The following is a 21,327-nucleotide window of genomic DNA, read 5'->3' as shown; positions in this document are numbered from 1 at the left end:
TTATTAAATAAACATTGAAATTGCAGGTACTATTTATGTAATGTAATACTATTAACATACAATGTTCAATCGGTTTTAGATTTATTGTTAGACTTAGGTTTGAGTAATCAGTATTCTTATGCATTGAAAGTGGAGGTATAAGTGACCGGCTTTCTGTGATCATTACTTGCCATGGTGGATCAGAAACCTCACTTTATCGATATTGAAAAAATGTATTATTTAATTGGTTGCTTTAAAAGAGACGCTGTCGATACAGTACGTGGGATTTCTATTTCCGCTAACGGAACTTCAGTTCACGTGAACTGCCTTGGAATCACAGATCACAGTATGATAAGTTCCCCATCCTAGCGAACTCTGTTGTTGAAGGGCTTTTAGCCGCGCCTACGTCGTTTCAGTATTCGTAAGCAAGTCTCATGAATTTAATAACTATTTTTGATGAGATTGATTATGTATTAAGGTCATTGAATATTCCCAACATGGGTGATTTCATATTGTTCTCGATCGCTTCCTAACCATATCAGAGTAGCAATCTGTGACTTCTAGTTTGAAATCACCTGTGAAAAATCACTGCTACAGCTACTTCATGCCAACACTAGCGCAACAATCAGTTTTAGTCAACGGTCGCCAACGACGCTTTTGAACGATATATTTTAATTTCTAAAAATAAATATATTTGTTAATACAAAATATAATAAAGTAATTAACCGAAAACGCTATTAAAGGTTATTTCTAAACCCCGACACTTACAATTAACCATATTATTATATATCATGTGTTTTTCTTTTAGTTTAATATGTATTTTTATTATTATAATACGTTGTTTGACTTTTTAGTGATAATTAAAAAATGTTTTTTCTATTGTGATTTTTATTATAAAAATGTAAACGTTTTACATGTTTAAAAAGCAGATCACGTGATTTTAAACTTTGTTATGTTCCATCGGAAACCGAACTCAGAACATGCCTATGATTTTTTCAGTACAAAAGTATGTTGATTTTTCAAGAGATAAAAATTTATCAGCTAGTTTATCAATTTTAAATAAAACGATATCGATATTTATGTCAAGTATTTCATTATTTTTATCTAATTCAAAATTAACTTGTTCAATTTCTTTTCGTACAGTTAGTTTATTTTGGTACCAGAACCACAATAATTTAATAAATGAAGTATTTCTTAAAAATAAAATTTCCATAGAAACAAACAATATTTTAGAATCACAATTTATAAACAACAAACAGTTTAAATTTAAAAAATTTGTACATAAACAAAAAAATAAAATAAAAATATTTATCGTTTCTATTAAAATTTAAGCTATGGATAATTGTACTGAAATAGAACTTCCCAAGCAAATTTTTAAATATCAGGTACATGTTATGCAATAAAATAAATATTGAATATAATTCAGAAAAAATTATAAAATAATTTGTAAATGTTTAGGAAAGTCCGAGTTATTGTCCAAATTTTGTACCAGAATGCACAAATAAAAATATTGTTTCTTGTAAAGCACAACAGTTTTTGAATGAAATTGAGGAATATTATTCAAAAGATCAAAATAATCCTAAATTGTTGGAAAAATCAAAAATTATTATTCATTCTTTAATCGAGGAAAATAAATTACAAATTTCAGCAATAAAACATCATAAAGAAAAATTTGAATGTTGTTTTGAAAAATTAAAAGAAGAAAAAGAAATGTCCAAAAATAAAGACTCTGAGTTATATAGAATGAAAAAAGATTTATCTTTTCTGTCAGACGAACTAAATGAAATCAATAAGCATAATAATTTTTTGAGTTGTAATATTGACAAAGTTTCAAAGGATTTGATATCTAAAACAATAAAACATAAAGAGTTGTTGAAAAAATCAGATGAGTTAAATGAAGAATTAAACAACGTAAAATACAGTTTAAACTTGAGAATTGACGAAAATAAATGTATTAAAAGAGAGCTTAGTGAAAAAATTCAAATTATCGAAGCTGGAATAATAATTAAGCAAGAGTTGGAATTTAAATTATACAATTTGGAAAAAAAATTAGAAGAATCAAAAAAGTTATATGATTGTTGTAATAATAAATACAACGATTTGATCTTATTAAATTCTAAAATTGAAAATAATTTACAAAATGAAAAAAATTATAACTGTAAAAAAGCTATTTATATTGATGATTTGAGCAAAAAAATACATAGTTTAGAAATTATAATAACAGGTATTGAAGATCAAAAAGTGTTGTATTCAGAGGAAATTTCCAAGCTTAAAAATGATAAATGTGAAGCAGAATTAAAACTAAACGAATTAAACAGTATAAAAAAAAAACAAAATAACGAATTAGCTATTACCAAATCTGAACTAGCTTATACTACAGAATCTCTAATAAATAAAAACAACTCCCAGATTAAAAAAAATGAACAATTACAGCATAACATTGAAAACCTTGAAAAAGAAGTACAGAGTTATAAAGTTCAACATGATATTTTAACAAATCAATGTATATTAAGCCATAAAGATTTAAAAGAATCACAAAATATAATTCAAGTGTTGGAGACTAAAATTAACGAAATTGTGAGAGAAAATAAAATGACACTCGATGAATTATCTCAAGAATGTGATTTACTGAGAAGTGAAAACTGTGAATTCTTGAAAAAAATCAATGAATTAAATGAACAAATAATATGTGTAAATAAAGAAGAAAATCATGTGCGAAAAGAGTTAGCTGCGTGCAACGAGAAACTTTCGATTGCGAACGATGAAATCAGTTATTATGATTTAGAGATAAAATGTATGAACACGAAATTGGAAATAACGACTGACAAACTGACTTGTACTGAACGAGAACTAGAAGAAATAAAGTTGAAACTAAATAATGAAACGCATATGAAAGATAAAATGAATGAAAAATATTGTAGTATAAATTATGATTATTCATGTACTCAAAAAAAGTGTCAGTCTGCCGATAATAACAGGTTATTGATTTTATAAATAATATTATAGACTATTTTGTAATAATTTATAGATAATATGAAAATAGTTATTTTCTGGTAACGATATATTTTTTTTTAAATATTTGAGAATAATTTTTTTTATCATTAAGTAAATTGTTAGTGTTTAACTTAATTTTTTTTTTATTTAAATTTGTTTAGTGATTTGTATTTTAATTTATACAAAATATTTAATTTAATTTATAGGTAATTATTTTAAATTTATATCACATGTCTCAAGCACAATATAAAATAAAAATATTTTTCTTAATAATTAAATCTATAAAATATTTTGTAAAATGCACGTTAACTCCAATTTATTGAACTTAAGAAATTCAAAAATATAGTATTTGATAATATTGTATAATATATTATCATACTATATTTGTAATATAATGATATATCTTTTGATTACAGACTCAGTAATGAAAATTTGATGTCATGTAAGATTGCAAGAAATGTTAACAATGGTGAACAGACAATAAATTTGAAACTAGTTGACGCTGGTTCACAGACACATGTGTGTCCGATCATATGTCAGCCTATAACATCAACAAGTTTTGACTCAACATTTAATTCCAATAATTCCAATCCGTGCAAATTTAAACAGTGTGACAACTGTAATATTTGTATTAGTTCATATGATTCTGATAAAATTAACAACAACCCATGCCAGATGGATAACAAGAAGTTATCTCTTATTAATGCTTCTGATAACTGTTCTTGTTTTGTTAAATCAAAAATCTCAACAAAAAGTTTTGGTTTTTTATTCGACAAAGAAAATCTTCAACGCCAACTGAACGAAATGAAACTTTTATTCCAAAAAAGAGAAGAGGCAGCAAGGAAAGAATTATGTGACACAGAACAGACTCATTGCAATAAGGATATGATAAGTAACAAATATCTGGATGACACAAAGAAACAATACCAACTACAATTGGATGAAGCTAACGCTCAATTAGAAACGTATGAAACGATAATTCTGTATAAAGATTATGAATTGAAAAACTTTCAAATACGAGGTAAAATAATATTTATTTAAATTAAATTTTTATAATAATAAAAATATTAACATTATATAAAAGAACATCAATTCAAAAAGGAAATAGAGAAACTTAATGAAACAATACAGTTAAAAGATAAAAAAATCGAATCTGAACAAAAACTAGTAGTTTCTGTACGTAATAGTATGAAAGATTATGAAGAAAAATTACAAAGTCTTCAAAAACCACCGGAATTAGAAAAAATAAACAAACATTCGTCTGATGGAAATATTCAATTACTCACGTAAATACAGACTTCTATCTATATAATATAAATAATAATTAACCTAGATACATTAATCATGTTTTAGTGATGACAATAATAGTCCACGTGAAATATTTGAGTTGGACAATAAATTAGAAACATCTCAATCATTAACGAAAAAAAAACGAATTTCGACAAAGCGAAATGTTAATAAAAGTGCTTGCACATTGAAAAAGTCTAAAACTTTAGCCAAAATGAAAAAACATAAATATGGACCCAAATTGTATTTACCTTGTTGTATTGGATCAACAAATCCTTGTAATAGACAAAAAATGGTAAACCTATCATACCAGAAATATTTAAAAGCTGGTTATGGAGTTTTGAGATGCAATTCGGAAAAGTCATTTGGAGAAGTGGCGTTGAAAAATATCAAAGTGATAAAAACGGAGTTGTGATGATTAAAAAAATTAATAATACAATAAAGGTTCAAAAAGCGGTCAACAATCATGAACGCAAGGAGATAAATTTCTTCAGTAACAGTATTATAATGAAAAATTCAAATATTATTTAATAAATAACATAACTTGAATCGTAGTAAAACAGGATACTGCATAAAAACCAGTGTTCCAAATGAATAATATACGCCTATATGTAAACTTGTTGGCAACATTTAAATTAAATAAACAATCGAAGATGTTTTATATAATTTTTTTTATTTTTATTCGGTTACGATATCAAGTTCGTTCTCATCGAGTCCTGTAACAGCGATTTAACAACAAAATGCTTTTTAATTTTAAAAAATGATGACACTTAAGGCTAATTCGTATTAAAAATTACATGGTAAATTTAAAAATAATAGAAGATGAAATTTTCCGACTAATTAAAAAAAATAATATTATGCAAAATAAATAAATTTAAATAACAAATAATTTTCTAATATGTTGTACGGATTTATAGAAATCATTTTCCGTCGTATCTACGTATAGTTATCATTTATCATTCATAATTATTTTCATATTAATTATAAATTCGTAAGAACAAATTTACTAAGTTAAAGACTTAGAATACAATATATTATTTTGTTATAAAAAGACAACAACATTTTGCTTATATAGAATCGCCTGGGACCGTCCAAATGTTCCACATTAGCATAGTTTCTGTCTTGATGAAATTCACAAAAAAAAAATCTTGAAAATTAAGTTGAAGATTATTTATTTTAAATTCTGAGCAGAGTAATGAATATATTGATTTTACAACGTGTGTTTTTTCTGTATGTCGTCACCTTTTGGAATAGTCAAATCATTTTGATTTTCAACTTAAGACGACCTAACCATACAAGCATTCCAAGCCATCTGCCTCCACATGATTGCTAAAGCCTCTTGGTATGTTACAAATGTTGCTCTACATAATGACCTACAAATCTCTATCATAAGACAAACAGCTATCAGCCTGTACTCCAATATTGAACACCACTCCAACACTCTCATTTCTCAATTTCATTCCATTGCCTGAAACGCGAATGCCCCAGAGATCTTCTCAACGTAAATTACACTTAACGTGCTTATTATTATTTCTCTCTAAAATTACCACCAATGTCCAAGAATTTTTAACTTGAAACTCCTTTTCATTTTCTTTTCCTCACCGCGTCATGTAATATTTATTCATTCACAATTACTGAAACGATAAGTTTATTTTTATTTATATACCTACTCTAAAGTAGAATATTTAAAAAAAATGTATTATAGCATTTGTATAAGCATATGGCCAACATGGAATCGCTTTGATGCTTTCGTTAAGTTTCAGAATATTTCATGACTATATTAGTGCAATAGATATATTTGTTTATTTATAAATAAATACACAAGAAGAAAATCCAATTTTAGTCTTAAAATTTAAAGATAATAGTGTTACCAAAAAATATTTTATAGGTATTTTTGAAAATTAAATAATAGATTCGTACTATATAAAAAAATTTTAAAAATTGAATAAGTTATAGGGATATTAACTTATTTATTACAGATTGGAAATAACCCTTCTGATTTATTCTATTATGTAGACATTTTTCATGGTTATTATATTTAATCAACTTTTTATATTTTTACATTTTCTATGGTTACACAACTAGATGATTTTTTTCATAAATTATAATTTTTGTTTATGTTAATAAACTTCATTAAGAATTAATCTTTATTAAAGATGGCTAAAGTTCAGTTGTGTCCACTTATTCCGTGTAACTTCGCCATGTTCTGTGGAATGATATACATAACCGTCATTATGGTTGGCACATTTTATTTTTCAAGCATTATGTCATATCAGCAACAGTCATGTAAATGTTAACTGTAATACTGTATAATGAATAAAATAAATACATATAAAAGCGAAAAAATATATCAGATTTTTTATAAAATATAAAACAAGATTATAACAAATCATAACATTTTTAAACTTGTCATAACTAGACAAAAAAAGATATTTAGTTTATTAATAATAGATATTTTATATTTAGACACACATCTACAGCGGAACAACTCATCAATGTATTTAGTGATGAATCGACGTTTATCCTTTGATCTTATCGATGATACAAAAGAAAAGTACTATTATGTAACATTAAGTCATCCTCAAAGTCAGATGAGAAAAATAGGAAACTCTTCGTGGTTAATCCATTTGTGCTACGTGCAATGGCTGTTGCCTTTATTTCCGTTCTGTGATAAACATCAAAAACAGAACCATTCGCTATTAACGGTACCAACGAAATTGACGAACAAAATGCAATCGGAAAACAGTACATCTATTGAGTTTGATCAGAAAGGTAAGTACCTACTCTTATATTCATTATTACATATTACATAATAAAAAAATAATAATACAGACAAGTTAACCAATGACAATCAGTACCTCACAAGATCCCAGGGAAAATACAATATTATAGATCTACCATTTTCAAGGCTGGTGCCTTTGGTCTACGTAAGCAGTGCATTCATTTTCGGCGTTGGACTTATTATCATATTAGTCTTCTCATTATGTGTTTGTATACGATCATGTGGAACTGATTGTAATAGTTAGTGTTCATTTAACTGGTATTAAGTGTTAAAATATAATTCAATGAGATGGGTGTATGTTACAAAACAAAAATGTACGGAAGAAACAAATAGCAGAACTCAGCTCATTATTAATGTTACCTGAAAAAATAACATTTCTGCAATGAAAACATATCAAAAGTATGCTAAACATCGATGTAGAGACGTTAGAAAAAATATTTATTTTTTTTTTTTTACATAAACAATACTTATTACAGCAAAAATTTAGTTATTATATGTACGTAGTATTGTCGCTGCAAAGTGTTGCCAGTGGGCGGCTTCATATTCAATTTCTCACGTCCTGTATTCTCTTAACACATAAGCTTATTGTACATTACTTGTATAGATTGTTTATTTCTAATACAAAATTTAAAAAAAAAAAGTATTATCGTTAGCTACACAATTTAATATAGAAATCGTGGTACATTGCGTCCAAAAATTCAAGTATTTGTATTAAGTCTTCTGCTTTTTTATCATTAGGCCAGTCTTCGTTTTTAGTAATACTTAAGGAATACTCATCAGGTTGACGCCAGGTATTTATCAATCTCTCTATATATTTACGATTGTTAAAACCGAACTGTTAAGAAGCGACTGCATTGTAACATTTATTCCAGTAACATTAGTAATGTCCCTTTTCGTTTTATTGAAAAATCGCATGACCATAGGTTTAAGTCGATAACATCTCCATTTTTAATATCTACAACTGAATGGATTTATCAATTTCGTTAAATTCTGCCAAACAACACGTTGACGCAAGCGATTCAAATATAAAAACAGATAATATTTATGTAAGTAAACTAGTTGAATAATTTACGGTCAATAACCCTTTTTCAAAAACAAAAAAAAAGGTATCTTTAACTTCTGGAATCATTGAAAATGATCAAATTAATTGTTACAAAGCCCACGAAATCGAATACAATCCACAGTGAAAATAATTAGCTTGAATTCTAATGAGTTAATATTCAAAAGTGCCGATAAGGTTTTTCCCCTTTTGGTTAATAAATTAGTCAAAATAAACGATTGTAAAGTCTCTGTATATCCATTGTTACTCTTTTATAGGATAATTGTAACCAAAGAGTTAGTAAGTTATCTCGAAGTATACCTTTAATATAAATTAAGTCTATATCCGACATCATTATTCGATAATAACGGAAAAACCATGAGAGCCACATTATATAATATATTACAACTGTTAATATCGAATTTAATGAATATATTATTGACGGCGGATTTCTTTTGAATTGCGTTGTATAAAGTAAATTCTATGCATTTTCCGTTGTTTTTCAAACACATTATGGGTTTATGGGTCAAAAACTGTTGTAATATTTAATAAATACTATATTAACACTAAAAACATAAAAGCAATGAAACATCTAAAAATAACTCCAGTCCTTTCGAAATCATATGAAGTTTGTGTCGATGAAAGAATGATTGTTCAACTGCTTTTAAATCGTATTAAAAAAAAAGATGCAAATGCATCAAGTTCCGGACCCTAGTAATTATCATCAGCTATCTAAAGATCACGATGATTTTGAATATGAAGAGCTGAGTAGAATATTGAATTAATTTAAATTCAACAGCGTTTATGTCAAAAGAGAACAGAAAAAACCAGTTCTTATGGAGTATATACCACACGTAGCACTCATCAACATTGAAGACTTAGGCTGCCCTCGATTGGATCAAATATGCGTTGACAAAACTTTACCTTGCTGTATTTTTCATATGAAATATAATCTTAAACAATGAATATTTTATAAAGTATTTGTTATTAGAAAATGATTTATAAATAATTTAATTTAACTGTACTTATACAGATACTGTAGGTATTTTTCAGAGTTGTAGTTTCGAAGTACGTTTTTTAGGGAGCAAGTGAGGGTATTATATTTTTTTTTTTTTGGTCACTAGGCAAGTGCATTCTTTGCCATCTACAACGGGCTCTGCGTTTTTCTGAAATTAGTTGTGTTATGTGAAGAGGTAAGTCTTTAGTGTTTTTAGGGGTATTAGAGAGCATTTAGGAAGAATTTCGTGCTGCGTTTTGAAGGACCATTGTGAATCTAACTGCATTTTCCAAATCTGAAGGTGTTTTAAGGGGATGTTTAGTAAAATAAGGTCGTCTATAGTTTGGCTAAATTTTTTCTTGTTGGTTTTCCTTGGAGTTAAAGTATGATGAGTAGTCGTAGTAGTAGACAATTCATTTAAGATTATAATTAATGGTATGTGGTCGGAATAAATCTAAGAGATTTGATATGGAATGATTTATATGACCGAGGAGGGAAGTTATGAAGAATTCTAGAACATCAGGTTGTCTATTGGCATGTGAGGGCCAATATGTAGGGTTAGATGGGGAAATGATTTTTAAATTGTGATTGAGTAAAAAGTTATTGAGTAACCGACCTCTTATGTTAGGTGAACTAAAGCCCCATCGGGGATGTTTTGAGTTAAAGTCGCCGCCTATTAAAAAGCTGTTGAATCTACTTAAAAATAAATAAATAAATAAGTGTAATGCCCGCCGATAATATATTTATTTTTATTTTATTTTATAATTTTTTTTATATATATATATATTATTTTTTTCGTCCGAGTTCCTGTTCGATTGACAGTCTCAAAATTGTGTGCATGAGCGCGGACGGCGTCCGGTACCCGATAGTGTTGGACAACGCGTAAGCGTTCGGCGCCGGTGTGCGGTGGTCTCGCGTCTGCCCGCGATTGATGCTGCCGAGCATCACGAGCCTAGGCGCCTACTTTTGGGAACAGTCGAGCGCCACGGCCAAATAGCCCGGTCCCGACGACAAACGACTTGCTGATTCAAACTTTGTTCATGTCTTTTCAAATCATCTTTGCATGTAAATACGTATGAACTTTCCTCACAGTTAAACATTTTGATATTAAATTTTTTATATTTATTATAAGAAAATAAAAATTTCCCTAAGAATAATAGTTTTTACAAGTATTAGAATAACCCCATGTGGTTGGCTGCAAATGATAACAATAATAATATCACAGAATAACCAAAAAGGACACTTTTGAAGTTTAACACAAATTCTCATGCGGTACAGATTTGCATTACCTGTTGGAATATCATTGCTGCCGGTAAAAAGATATTTCCCATTATTTTATTTTTCTAACAAGACTGTTATTCTAAAAATTTTGCAGACCTTTAAAAAATGTATCTTAGAGTAACAGATTAATTTAAAATTTAGATAATAATTGTTAAATAAAAAATAAAATCTTGTCTTTTTTTTAAAGCACCTATTAATATATCATCGTTATTATCATTTTTAAATTATAGTTTGATTTCTAATTAATAAAAAAAGCAAAATTTAACTGATAATTAATTACCATAAGTTTATTCATATTTCGAGTAATTTTTCGATTCTCTCGATAAGTAATAATAGTCGACTATTCTTATCATACGGAAAAACAATTTCAATTTCGAGTGATTTTTCGAGAAATTATTAACCATTCGATTATGTCCATCACATTTTCATTAAATTAAAATGTTTGTAAGTATTAGCAAATCAGTTTAACTAGACAAAAATAAATTTAATATTTTTGATAAATTAATGGATACACTGATATTTCAATAAATTGAACAGCTTTGAGTGCTCAAAAAGTGTCTTTTCTAGTCATTCTGTGATGATGTACGATGACACTGATTACAATGATAATTAATAACAACGTGAAAATTGATAAGAATTTGATAACTGATTAAGGGCACTGGGTACGGTAGCATCAGCTAGGAGCGGCAACGGCATGGGAGAGGAGGGTAGTGGGTGGCGGCGGCGGCGGCTGAGGCTGAGGTTTTTGAATCGAATATTTCATCCTTCATCCTACTCGCGGCGGCCGTCATTCCCAGTCTGGCACCTTGTCGGCAGCCGTGTAATACGGATTGGCGCGAGCCGGTGCGCGGCCGCTGATAGAAAATTGCGGTGCGCTGGCGAAACGGGACGCCGGGCCCTGGGCGGGAAAGTAAGCGTTGGGCGCGGGCGTGCGGTGACCACGCGTTTGCCCGCGGTTGACGCTGCCGAGCATCACGGGCCTGGGCATCTGTTTTTTGACACGGTCGAGCGCCACAGCTGAGTAGCGCGCCGGTCCCGGCGACGAGTACCACGCTACTCCCCGTCTACGTCCCGGTTCAGTAGACCGTCCCGAAATCGTGTACATAGGCGCGGACGGCAGGTTCGGCGTCCGATTTCCGACGGTGGTGAACAACGCGTAAGCGTTCGGCGCCGGTGTCCGGGTGAACTTTTTCATGCAGTCCCGTCTGGTCCTGTGTTTTTGAGAACGATGTGTAGAGTTAAAAGGGTATATGACACAATGATTACCGACATTTCTACATTTTTGTACACGTCATATATGAAAGCGTTGTTATAGTTCTTAGTATCGAGTGGTATAATCCAGGGCTAGAGGTCAACTCGAAGAACAAAAGTGAAGAAATAACGGTAAACAAAGTACGTCCGTGAATTTGGGCTTTTAACTTAATTCAAACATTTTGAAAATTATTCTCAGAGTTAGCAAGTAGTTTGCAAGAATTTCAAAGTTATTTTTAGAATTTGCAAGTGTGAATTATGGAAGTTATCAGAGGTAAGGATATTGCAGGGCCAACTTCGCCCAACGCTTCAATGTTAACTCAGAAACTCCAAACCTATTTCAAAACATTTCTATTAGTTATCAAAAATTTGCAAGTCCGTTTTAAGAATTTGAAAGTAAGTACTTAGACCAGATTTCAGAGTTTAATATCCAGCCCATCGATATCTATTTCATACTTGCAATTTCTGAAAATGGACTTGCAAATTCTCACGAACAACTTGGTAAATCTGAGCATAATCTTCAAAATATTTGAACAAAATTGAATAGCCAACTTCTCAGACAGAACAAAATGCAACGAAAAAAACAGAACGCTATGAATACTACACAATGTCCGGAAAGTATTTACAGTACTCATAAGAATGAAATCGAATAAAATCAAAAAATTCGTACATGTGTAACCCATGCAGTTAATTCCGGTTAATCTTTAACGACGACAAAAAACAAATAATCGAATAGGATTTTTGTGATAAACACACACACAGAGACTTATTTCGATTATCGAATCATTTTTTCTACAATGATTTTATCGTTCCCTTTAAAGAACAATAACTACGGCCTCAGAGCAACTATATAATATTATTTATGTACATTGTACACCGTATACCATACGGTTAAATCTCGTAAACAGAATAATTTTATACCCTACGGCCAACTAAATGAAATTGTAAATAACTTTCAAACTCTGTATTGCAATGAAGTGTAAATACGCGTAAAAAAATAAACTACATATTTTATAATATATCCATAAAATTCAAATCTAATATTATAGGGTGATCATTAATACTACACATAATTGTAGCCAATATTGTTATACTAACCCTATGGAACACAGCGGCATAGTAGGCATAGTGACAGACATACAGGGCACGGTGTTGTACGCGGCCGGACCTGGAGTGCGTGTCGTTTTTATACTACTTAGCTTGGACGCTAGCGAAGCTCCGATCACTTTGACCGGTCCGCGACGGGTGACGTTGCTCAGGTCGTACTTGGGACCGGGCACTCGAAGTGACGTCTGTTTTAGTGGCAGCCGCATGCCCAACGTGTAAGCAGGCGCCCTGTGAAAATTCACGTCAGCCATGTCGTAAAATTGTGAACGCGTAAAATCTCTCTACTGCGAATAAAAAAGTTTTGAAAAATAGATTCTTCAAATAACTACCATAGAAACCAAAACATCTTAATAAATAATAATAAAAGTAGTTATACTTAAAAACACTGTAAAATAAACAAACACGATTATTGTTACTATTTTTTAAATTGTTTTTTTGGCCCTCATCATTGAAACGATGCGAGAACCATATTATATTTGATTTGAATTGCTGTTTACTAGTTAAACAACGTTTATGCTAAGAAGGGATTTTTGACGAGTGCACCGAGTGTGTTGTGTTACTTAAATTATATGCGTTTGGGAGGTCATGTCTAGAAGCAATAGGAAAAATAAATTTAAAATGTAAAATACTAAACAAAAGCGGAAATCTAAATACAGTGGTCACTTTTGTAGTAATTAAAGAAAAATTAATTCTAATAGAGTCAAATTTAGAACTAGGTTTGATAAAAAAAATATATATGATTAAAAACATTAGAATAGAAGAGGTAAATATTACTTAATAGGTGTTCTAACCTAACCTAACCTAACCTTTTATTAATTTTTGTTTACAAATATGTTTACAAGTATTATCATTATGATATTTAGAATTGCATAAAATTGAAAGAATACGAGTAGGAACATTAGTATATTACATATTATTACAATTGTAGACTTATAATTTCACTGTCCATAATACTTTTTCATTAAAAGCTTTTGAGGCAAACGATATTGATTTGTCACTATTTCATTACTTATAAAGTTTGCCATCAGTTTTTTCTTATTTCATTACATATTTATAATGATTGTTGTCCGAGGCAATACTAGAATAATAGCATAATTATAGCCATGTGAATTTGTTTTTTAGGAAATCAAGACCATTGATCAGAAATTTATAGTGTCTGAACATTGAAAAATGGAATGTGATCCTAATCACGCCCACATTGAGAAAGCTTGTAAACGTTATCCATTCCCAATCCTCATGAATGGACTAAATTAATAAGTTTGCTGGAAAAAATAATTTTACAGTCGTTGAAAATGAAAGAAAATGATGACTTTGATTTTAATAACCTGTTAAAAAATAAATATGAAAATGATAATGCATTATTTGTTTTTTATGATATAAAAAAGCTTAGGTACACAAAACAAAACAACACAATACAAAATAGTTACAATACAAAATATCTTCAAAAATAGAAAATAATTTTTTTACTTAAATATGTGAAAGGCCATCAACAACTGTTCAAGACGAAAACGTTTTGAAAGTGCGTGCGCTGCTGCTCGAACAACCTCATCTTACCCTTCGTATCATAGCATAAAAACTTAACACTGGTAAAGATGCAGTAGGTACGTACGATTTTAACAGAATAAATGAACCGTCGTAAAATTTGTTCACATTTTGTTCCACATTTTTTGACCAATAATAAAAACAAATGTGTCTTTCTTGCGACCGAAATTTCATTGAAACTGCCTATTCACCAGATTTGGTTCTTGCAGTTTATTTTTTATTTCCAAAACTCAAGTTGAAGATGAAAGGTCACTTTTTTAACGATATTCCTGTAATTTAAAGAGTTTGTACAAAGCAGTTACAAACAATTCTGCAAAATGAGTTCTCCAGTGCGTTTGAACAATTTTACCGGCGGAGTAAGGAGTGTATAACTAGATAAAGACTATCTAATATCTGTAGAGGGTTGATGTAAATAAATTCGTTTATTTTTAAATGTGTTTTTAAAAACTTTGATTCAGAAATTTTTTGGACATACTGAATATGAGTTCCTAGATAGTCCACTACCAGTATCTATACCTAAACCCACTACCAAATGAAGTATTCTTTTATATAAAACATTTAAAAAAGGTAAAACATCGGATCGTGACTTGATCACTGCACCACTCTTAAAATAACAACTACCTAATACAATAATACTGTTATATCTCATATATATTCAACTAGATACTTTACCTTTCTTACATGCTATCTATTTGGAAACACACACAAATAATTCTTACACAAAACAAGTAAGCCTCCTGAAAATCCGTCTTCTTACCGACCTATAAGCTTTCTGTCTGTCGTAGACAAATTATTCGAAAAATTATTCCTGAAAGGAATCTCAATAATTGCCACATAAAATAAAATTAATACAGACTTTCAATTCGAGTTCAAATCAAAACACTCCACAATCCACCACTTACATAGAAATGTCGATCTAATTTTTTTAGCATTCGAGAGCAAAGAAAGTTTGCATTAGTATTTTCCTCGATATCGCGCAGGCTTTCGAGCGAGTAGGCACCCAGACCTACTCTTTAAACTAAAATCCTTCTTTTCCGCTCCATATTACCTACTAATCAAAGCCCATCTGTACCAAAAAAAAAAAATGTTTAATAAAAATCAACGGCGCCTTTCTAACTCTCAAATAGCAACTACAAGTGCTACCTAAGGCCGTGACATAGCTCCTTTCCTATTCAATGTTTTTACCCGTGACCTAACTTTAAACGAAAACACTCTAATTGATACATTTTTGGATGACTCTAATATTCTAGTTATCGACAAAGATTTCATTTAAGCTGCCCAAAAATCCAAAATCACCTCATTGTGCTTAACATCTAGTTTCACGACTAGAAAATTCTTTCTAAATATCTGAACAATTTTAGTAACAAGAATCAATAAACAGATTGCGACTAAAAACGTACAAACCTCAATCAACCACATATCTAACTGTATAAATAGATTGAAAATCAAAATCAATACTGATAAATCGGTGCATATTAATTATACACTACGTAAAACTAAAAACATCCAAGTGTAGCTGGATCACTCGATAATCCCACAAAAAGATTCATCTGAATGCACTTTGACTCGCGCCTTAATTGGAAACACCATGTCCGCCAGAAAAAAATACAAATAAAAGAAAAAATTTGCAACTTGTACTGGTTAGTTGGAAGACATTCTATATAGGTACACTAGACCTGACAAACAAACTACTTCTATATGTAGCTATTTTTAAACCGATTTGGACTTCTGGCATACAACTGTGGGGTTATGCCAGTAAATCCAACATTGAAGTCATTTAACGCCCTTCATTCCATTGTTACAACATACCGGTTCAACAGGAATGAAATCATTCACCAAGATTTGAATATTTTATCTATCCAGGACGAAATCAAAAACTTAGCCAATAAACATGTGAAAAAACTTGAGTTACATCCCAATACAACTGCTAAGCAATTTCTTAACAACTCGCAAGACATTAGGCGCTAAAACGTCTAATGCCATACGACTTAGTTTAAGTGACTTAGAATAAGAAAAGGGGCTATCTCGTTGGAGATACAATCCCAAACATGTTTATGTATGATATATATTTAAGTAATTATTATTATTATACTATTATTTATAATTAAATAGGCATCGAATTTTGCATAAAATGCATGTTGCTATTTTCAATATCATATACATGCAGTCAATGTGTGTCCACAAACCATTAATTGATTAAGTATCAAAATTTTACACTGCATATTTTTGCATATTTTAACAAAAAATTGTACAAATATACAGCTAACGATTCAAAAAAGTGTTGATTAAAAAAACAGATTATAGGTACGTTTATATAATATCAAATATTTTACGTCTCAAAGAATAACCTTAGATAATTTATTGTTTTTCCAATTAACATACTAAATTAAACCGTACTTTTTTCCTATTTATATCACCAATGTATTTGCTATTTAGTTAAAATAAAATATTTTTACAATTTATTACCTAATGATTAAAAATTAAATAACAATTTAACAGATTATTTGTTTGTATTGTATATTTAATGTATTATACATCTTATACTTTTTGTTCATGAAAATGTAAATAAAAATAATAAATAATTATTACTGCAAAATTAAAATTAAATATACCTAAAATTTAATAAAAATTGAAATTTTATTTTGTGTGTTGTGCATTTTTTTCTTACATGTTTTGAATTTTTTTAGTTCATGTTTGCATGCATATTTTACAATTTAAAATACCTACATATTAAACTGGCCTTTACTTATAATTTATCATATTGTACTCAACCACAATGTGTTGTATATATAAAGTTGTTATATGAATGATTGTTTTATTAAAGATATCATAGGCAGTTATAAAAAAAAAATTCTTATAGTCACTAATCCAAATTAACGAACTTTTTTAAAAAGTTGAGTTATTTATAAACCAAGTGATATGCACTAGTTTTGATTAAAAAACGAGTTTAAATGCGTCTTAGGTGACTTCGGACAATATTTTAGATTTACAGAAAAATAAAACATAATTTGACCTCTTTAATAAAATAAAACATATTTTATCCTTTTTAATAATATGCTTTGTTAAGTTTATAAATACAATCTTTTTTTTCTTCCTATCATCTAAAGTTTTTCGCTAGATCCCTTTTAATTGTCGAAAAAGGTGAGATCGAACAGTTTACACATATGCATAGAGTTGAGAAGTAATGAAACGTATATTATGAATATCACATAATTTTAAGACTTCAAGAGGTAAGTGGCTAGCTAAATTGTCTCCAATTAATACTTTTAGGCCCTTAAAGTTCCTAATAAAAGGAATAAATAGATAAACCAGTCTTCAAATATGTACATGCCGAACCAACCACTAATATTTCTATTATACCTTGCATCTTCAATGGCTCCTTCAATCCACATGGGATTCAAATGAAGTGATTTGTAGACAATGTAAGGAAGCATTACTTGTCAACTAGCTGAACACGACAGAGGTGCTAGTTTTAGATGAGTCACGAATTACTTCTAATAACAAATTTTTTTACAGTCATCGCAGAAATGTGTTTCATCATAATTAAATATATTAGTATCAAGTATTTTATGGATAACTTCTTGAAGATTATCAAAATATTTCGTTAAAATTAGCCTCGAAATACCACCATCGCACCCCCACTCTTTTAGTTTTCATCCAAACGATAGGTAAGTGATTTCATGCATGACAAAAACAATTAAACTCAGCCAACGTCAGGTAATTTATCTTTGAAACATTTCACCGTTCTACCACATAGATTTGAAAAATTTTGAACAATTATTTAAGTATCAGTAGGTAATACGAAGAGGAAAGCACCTCATTCAGCACATTTAATTAACTCATTGGTTAAGTAATTTTCATTAACTTCCGAAAGAACTAGTTGACCACTTGGTTTATTTTTTGGTTTTCCGTGTTTTTTTTTTTTTTTTAACAATCACACAATGTACTTTTTGGTACTTAATACTTTTCAACCAATATTCTCAAAAGCTGTTTTGAATTTTTATATTCAATAACCTTTTATAAAACTGTAGAATCATAATTTTGGTAACTACAATAACCACGTCCACCTATTTTTTCTTATATATATTTTGCAATTGTCCAAAGTCATAATAGTTTTTAATTTATTACTTTTAAACATTGATTAAAAATCTAAACACACTAGAAAAAAATTGAAAATTTAATAGTCCAATACTTAATATGCAATTTTATAACTAAGAAACAAAAAATACCTAATAATTCACGGTTATATTCTGTAACGACTGTAACGTACGCATAAAGTTAAAACATGATAAACTGACAAACGGACAAAATAATTGTAATTATGTAATCGAAAATATATTAAATGTTATTAATGATAGAACGTTCTGATACACATCGTTTTGTGCCATACGTTCTATCAAAGTGATTACCAATAATATCTTATTTCCAACTGTTCAAATGTACAGTTCACCATAGAAATAAACGCTAAAAATTCAAATTTTGTCATATTGTTCGAAGCTATTCAATATGTTTGAAATGACCCAAGTTTACGCGGTATGTGATGTTCGCCGTTTATATAAAATGTACTATTCAGCAGAAATCAGATAAAAACATGTTATATTTTTTCATAAATTCAATAAGTGAATTAAGATAATATTATACCAAATAAAATGTATAAAAAAATAAACCATGATGTATAAACGGCCTGTAGTATAAATATTAATTTTAAATGTGGCCCACAAGTTGAAAAAGATCAAGCACGCCTGACATAGATCATTTGCTCCATGAATTATGAACAAAATCAATTTAATATCTTATTATTATTTTTTATTTATTTTAATAATTAATAACATCTCTGATAATAATATATTACAATAAAATAGGGCTATAAATCTTCAGAATGATGTCATAATGATAATAAAACTGGTCATATTTGTCAATCTAACATTAGTATATATTAATCACCTAAACATAAAGGTACATTTTTATAGTACCTACTCATCTATGGCATATATATGACATAGAAAGACAAAAATTATTTGTTAAAGATAGAAGTATTAATACAGGTAAGTACTTAGCTTTATTGTGTACATATATTTTCATCAAAACAATTTTAATTTTAAGAAATAATATCTTGTACAGGAAAATTAGGCTTGAGTATACCAGTAAATAGGATACTACATGGCATATGATCTTAAAATATTAAGGAAGGGGTTAAAAGAATTCATTTCCTGGAAAAACATGATATGCCCAATATTAAAGTTTTATAATATTGGTACGAAACCAAGAACCAAAATGATGTAATAAGTATGAATATCTGGATAAATGAAATGATTAATGAAGGCAATGAAAGTCTTATTTTATACTATAAACAACAGAGAGAGAATGGTAATTTTGATTCTTTATCATTATGACTCAATTCCAATCAGAATTATTTTTTAAATTTAGCAATGACAAAATATGTATTAATGGCATACATGGCTTAAATGGATACAATTTTCAATTGTATTCATTAGTTGTTATTGACGAGTACATAAACGGTTATCTTGTTTTATTGTTTTTAAAATAATCTATCAGATACTGCTCTCTTCAAATATTATTTCCTGTGAATTAAAAATGTAATTGGAAACATTACAGCTGATGTTTTTATGTCCGATGATGAACCTAACCTGAGCACTTTATTATGCATGGAGTGAAATAATGGGTCCTGCAAATAAACAAATTGTATGTACATGGCATTTTTTAAGGAACTGGATAAAAAGTTTAAATAAAATTCATTCTAATGATAAAAAAACAATTGTTTTTAAAACTTTAAAACCATTATAATGTGAAACAGATGAAAAGAATTTTTATATTGGAGTATAGAAAGTATTAATTGATAAAGATACAGAAAACTACAAATATATTTGAAATCCATATTTTCTTATTGAGTAGAAAAGTAAACCTATTTCAATAGAAAATATGTTGAGATCAATATAAACATGCTTTTAGAAGCACTGCATAAAAATATCAAACATTGTTATTTAGACAGAAAACAATGGAAATGATTAGACTTTCTATTAATGTACTAAGGCTTTAGTAAGGGATAAACGTTTTTAAAAAATCATATAAAATAAAGCAGATCATTACAGTGCATAACAAAAGTTTGAAAATAATATCAAATATTGTGATAAAAGTTTATGATTACTGGTCGGTAAGATCAGATACAGAAGTTTATTTACAATGAAAAGTAGAAAAGACATTAATATCATGTAATGAATGTGTATTATAATATAATCAATGCAAAATATGTATATATCCATATAAATATCATATATGCATAACATTATTTATTTTAATATTTGCAAACATATTCATGCATGTACTAAAACAGAAACTATGGGTAGTTTGCCGCGAGATGAAAATCAGATTTTACCAGCTTAAAAATTAGTTGTTGATAATGAATTCAAACAAATAATTATAGAATCAGACTTATATAAAAAAACTAATGAAGAAATTAAAAATAAGCTTGAAACAATATATTGTATGGTTTATCGAGCACAATTAGAAGAGACTGATACAACATACATCATTAAGCAATGCGATAATATAATTTCAAAATTGGCAAATAATAATTAATAAGTATTTAAGAAACCACTAAAAATGAAAGGAATAAAAGAAAAATTAAATTGCAAGAAAGATTTTTTTTTAAAAAAAAAAAATGTTTAAGTGAACAGCATACTTTATCTTCTTTAGAGAGCATACACATAAAACAATCGTTTTTAAATATAAACAAAGTAACATTAAATATGAATACAACAGCAATGTTTGATTACTCTTATATTTAAATTAAATAACTGATTATTGACTTCTATTTTATATTCCGAGTAAATCGAATGCGATAATTGTATTGATTTTACAATGATATGTGTTTTTTTCTATTTATATTTTGTATCTAAACATTTTTTCAAGTAAATATAATGCTCGATTTTCAACTTTGGCACCTTTTCAAAAAAAAACCACCATCAAAGTTGAATATCAAAGCATGATGTTGACTACTTACTTATTTATTAATTAAGAAATTGTTATTGTCATGTTAATTGTTAATGT

General features: G+C 28.9%; 3 protein-coding genes across 3 annotated transcripts; 2 read left to right on the top strand and 1 right to left on the bottom strand.

Annotated features, from left to right (window-relative positions):
• The first annotated feature begins 1,313 nt into the window (after positions 1-1,313).
• LOC112600379 (uncharacterized protein PFB0765w-like) lies at positions 1,314-4,675 on the top strand. Its single transcript, XM_025347573.1, has 5 exons — positions 1,314-1,364; positions 1,438-2,957; positions 3,390-3,994; positions 4,058-4,259; positions 4,342-4,675. The coding sequence occupies exons 1-5, from the start codon at positions 1,314-1,316 to the stop codon at positions 4,673-4,675; spliced, it is 2,712 nt and encodes a 903-aa protein (XP_025203358.1).
• Positions 4,676-6,416: 1,741 nt separating this feature from the next.
• On the top strand, positions 6,417-7,286 carry LOC112600378. The gene is made up of 3 exons (XM_025347572.1): positions 6,417-6,546; positions 6,727-7,032; positions 7,093-7,286. Exons 1-3 carry the CDS (start codon positions 6,417-6,419, stop codon positions 7,284-7,286), a joined length of 630 nt encoding a protein of 209 aa, XP_025203357.1.
• Positions 7,287-11,146: 3,860 nt separating this feature from the next.
• LOC112600377 (outer dense fiber protein 3-like protein 2) lies at positions 11,147-12,968 on the bottom strand. The gene is made up of 2 exons (XM_025347571.1): positions 12,709-12,968; positions 11,147-11,570 (listed from the first exon to the last, which is right to left on the bottom strand). Exons 1-2 carry the CDS (start codon positions 12,966-12,968, stop codon positions 11,147-11,149), a joined length of 684 nt encoding a protein of 227 aa, XP_025203356.1.
• Between the last annotated feature and the right edge of the window lie 8,359 nt (positions 12,969-21,327).

Source organism: Melanaphis sacchari, unplaced genomic scaffold (genome assembly GCF_002803265.2).
Source record: "Melanaphis sacchari strain LSU unplaced genomic scaffold, SCAv2.0 Contig64_pilon_pilon, whole genome shotgun sequence".
NCBI classification, from domain to species: Eukaryota; Metazoa; Arthropoda; class Insecta; order Hemiptera; family Aphididae; genus Melanaphis; species Melanaphis sacchari.
This window is presented reverse-complemented; position numbering and strand designations above follow the sequence as displayed.

Coding starts and splice junctions, on each gene's coding strand:
- LOC112600379 (XM_025347573.1), top strand. CDS start 1,314: ATGGATAATTGTACTGAAATAGAACTTCCCAAGCAAATTTTTAAATAT. Junction 1,365..1,437: donor AGCAAATTTTTAAATATCAG/GTACATGTTATG, acceptor GTAAATGTTTAG/GAAAGTCCGAGTTATTGTCC. Junction 4,260..4,341: donor GGAAATATTCAATTACTCAC/GTAAATACAGAC, acceptor TGACAATAATAG/TCCACGTGAAATATTTGAGT.
- LOC112600378 (XM_025347572.1), top strand. CDS start 6,417: ATGGCTAAAGTTCAGTTGTGTCCACTTATTCCGTGTAACTTCGCCATG. Junction 6,547..6,726: donor GTCATATCAGCAACAGTCAT/GTAAATGTTAAC, acceptor TTTTATATTTAG/ACACACATCTACAGCGGAAC. Junction 7,033..7,092: donor TATTGAGTTTGATCAGAAAG/GTAAGTACCTAC, acceptor ATAATAATACAG/ACAAGTTAACCAATGACAAT.
- LOC112600377 (XM_025347571.1), bottom strand. CDS start 12,968: ATGGCTGACGTGAATTTTCACAGGGCGCCTGCTTACACGTTGGGCATG. Junction 11,571..12,708: donor ATGCCGCTGTGTTCCATAGG/GTTAGTATAACA, acceptor TCAAAAACACAG/GACCAGACGGGACTGCATGA.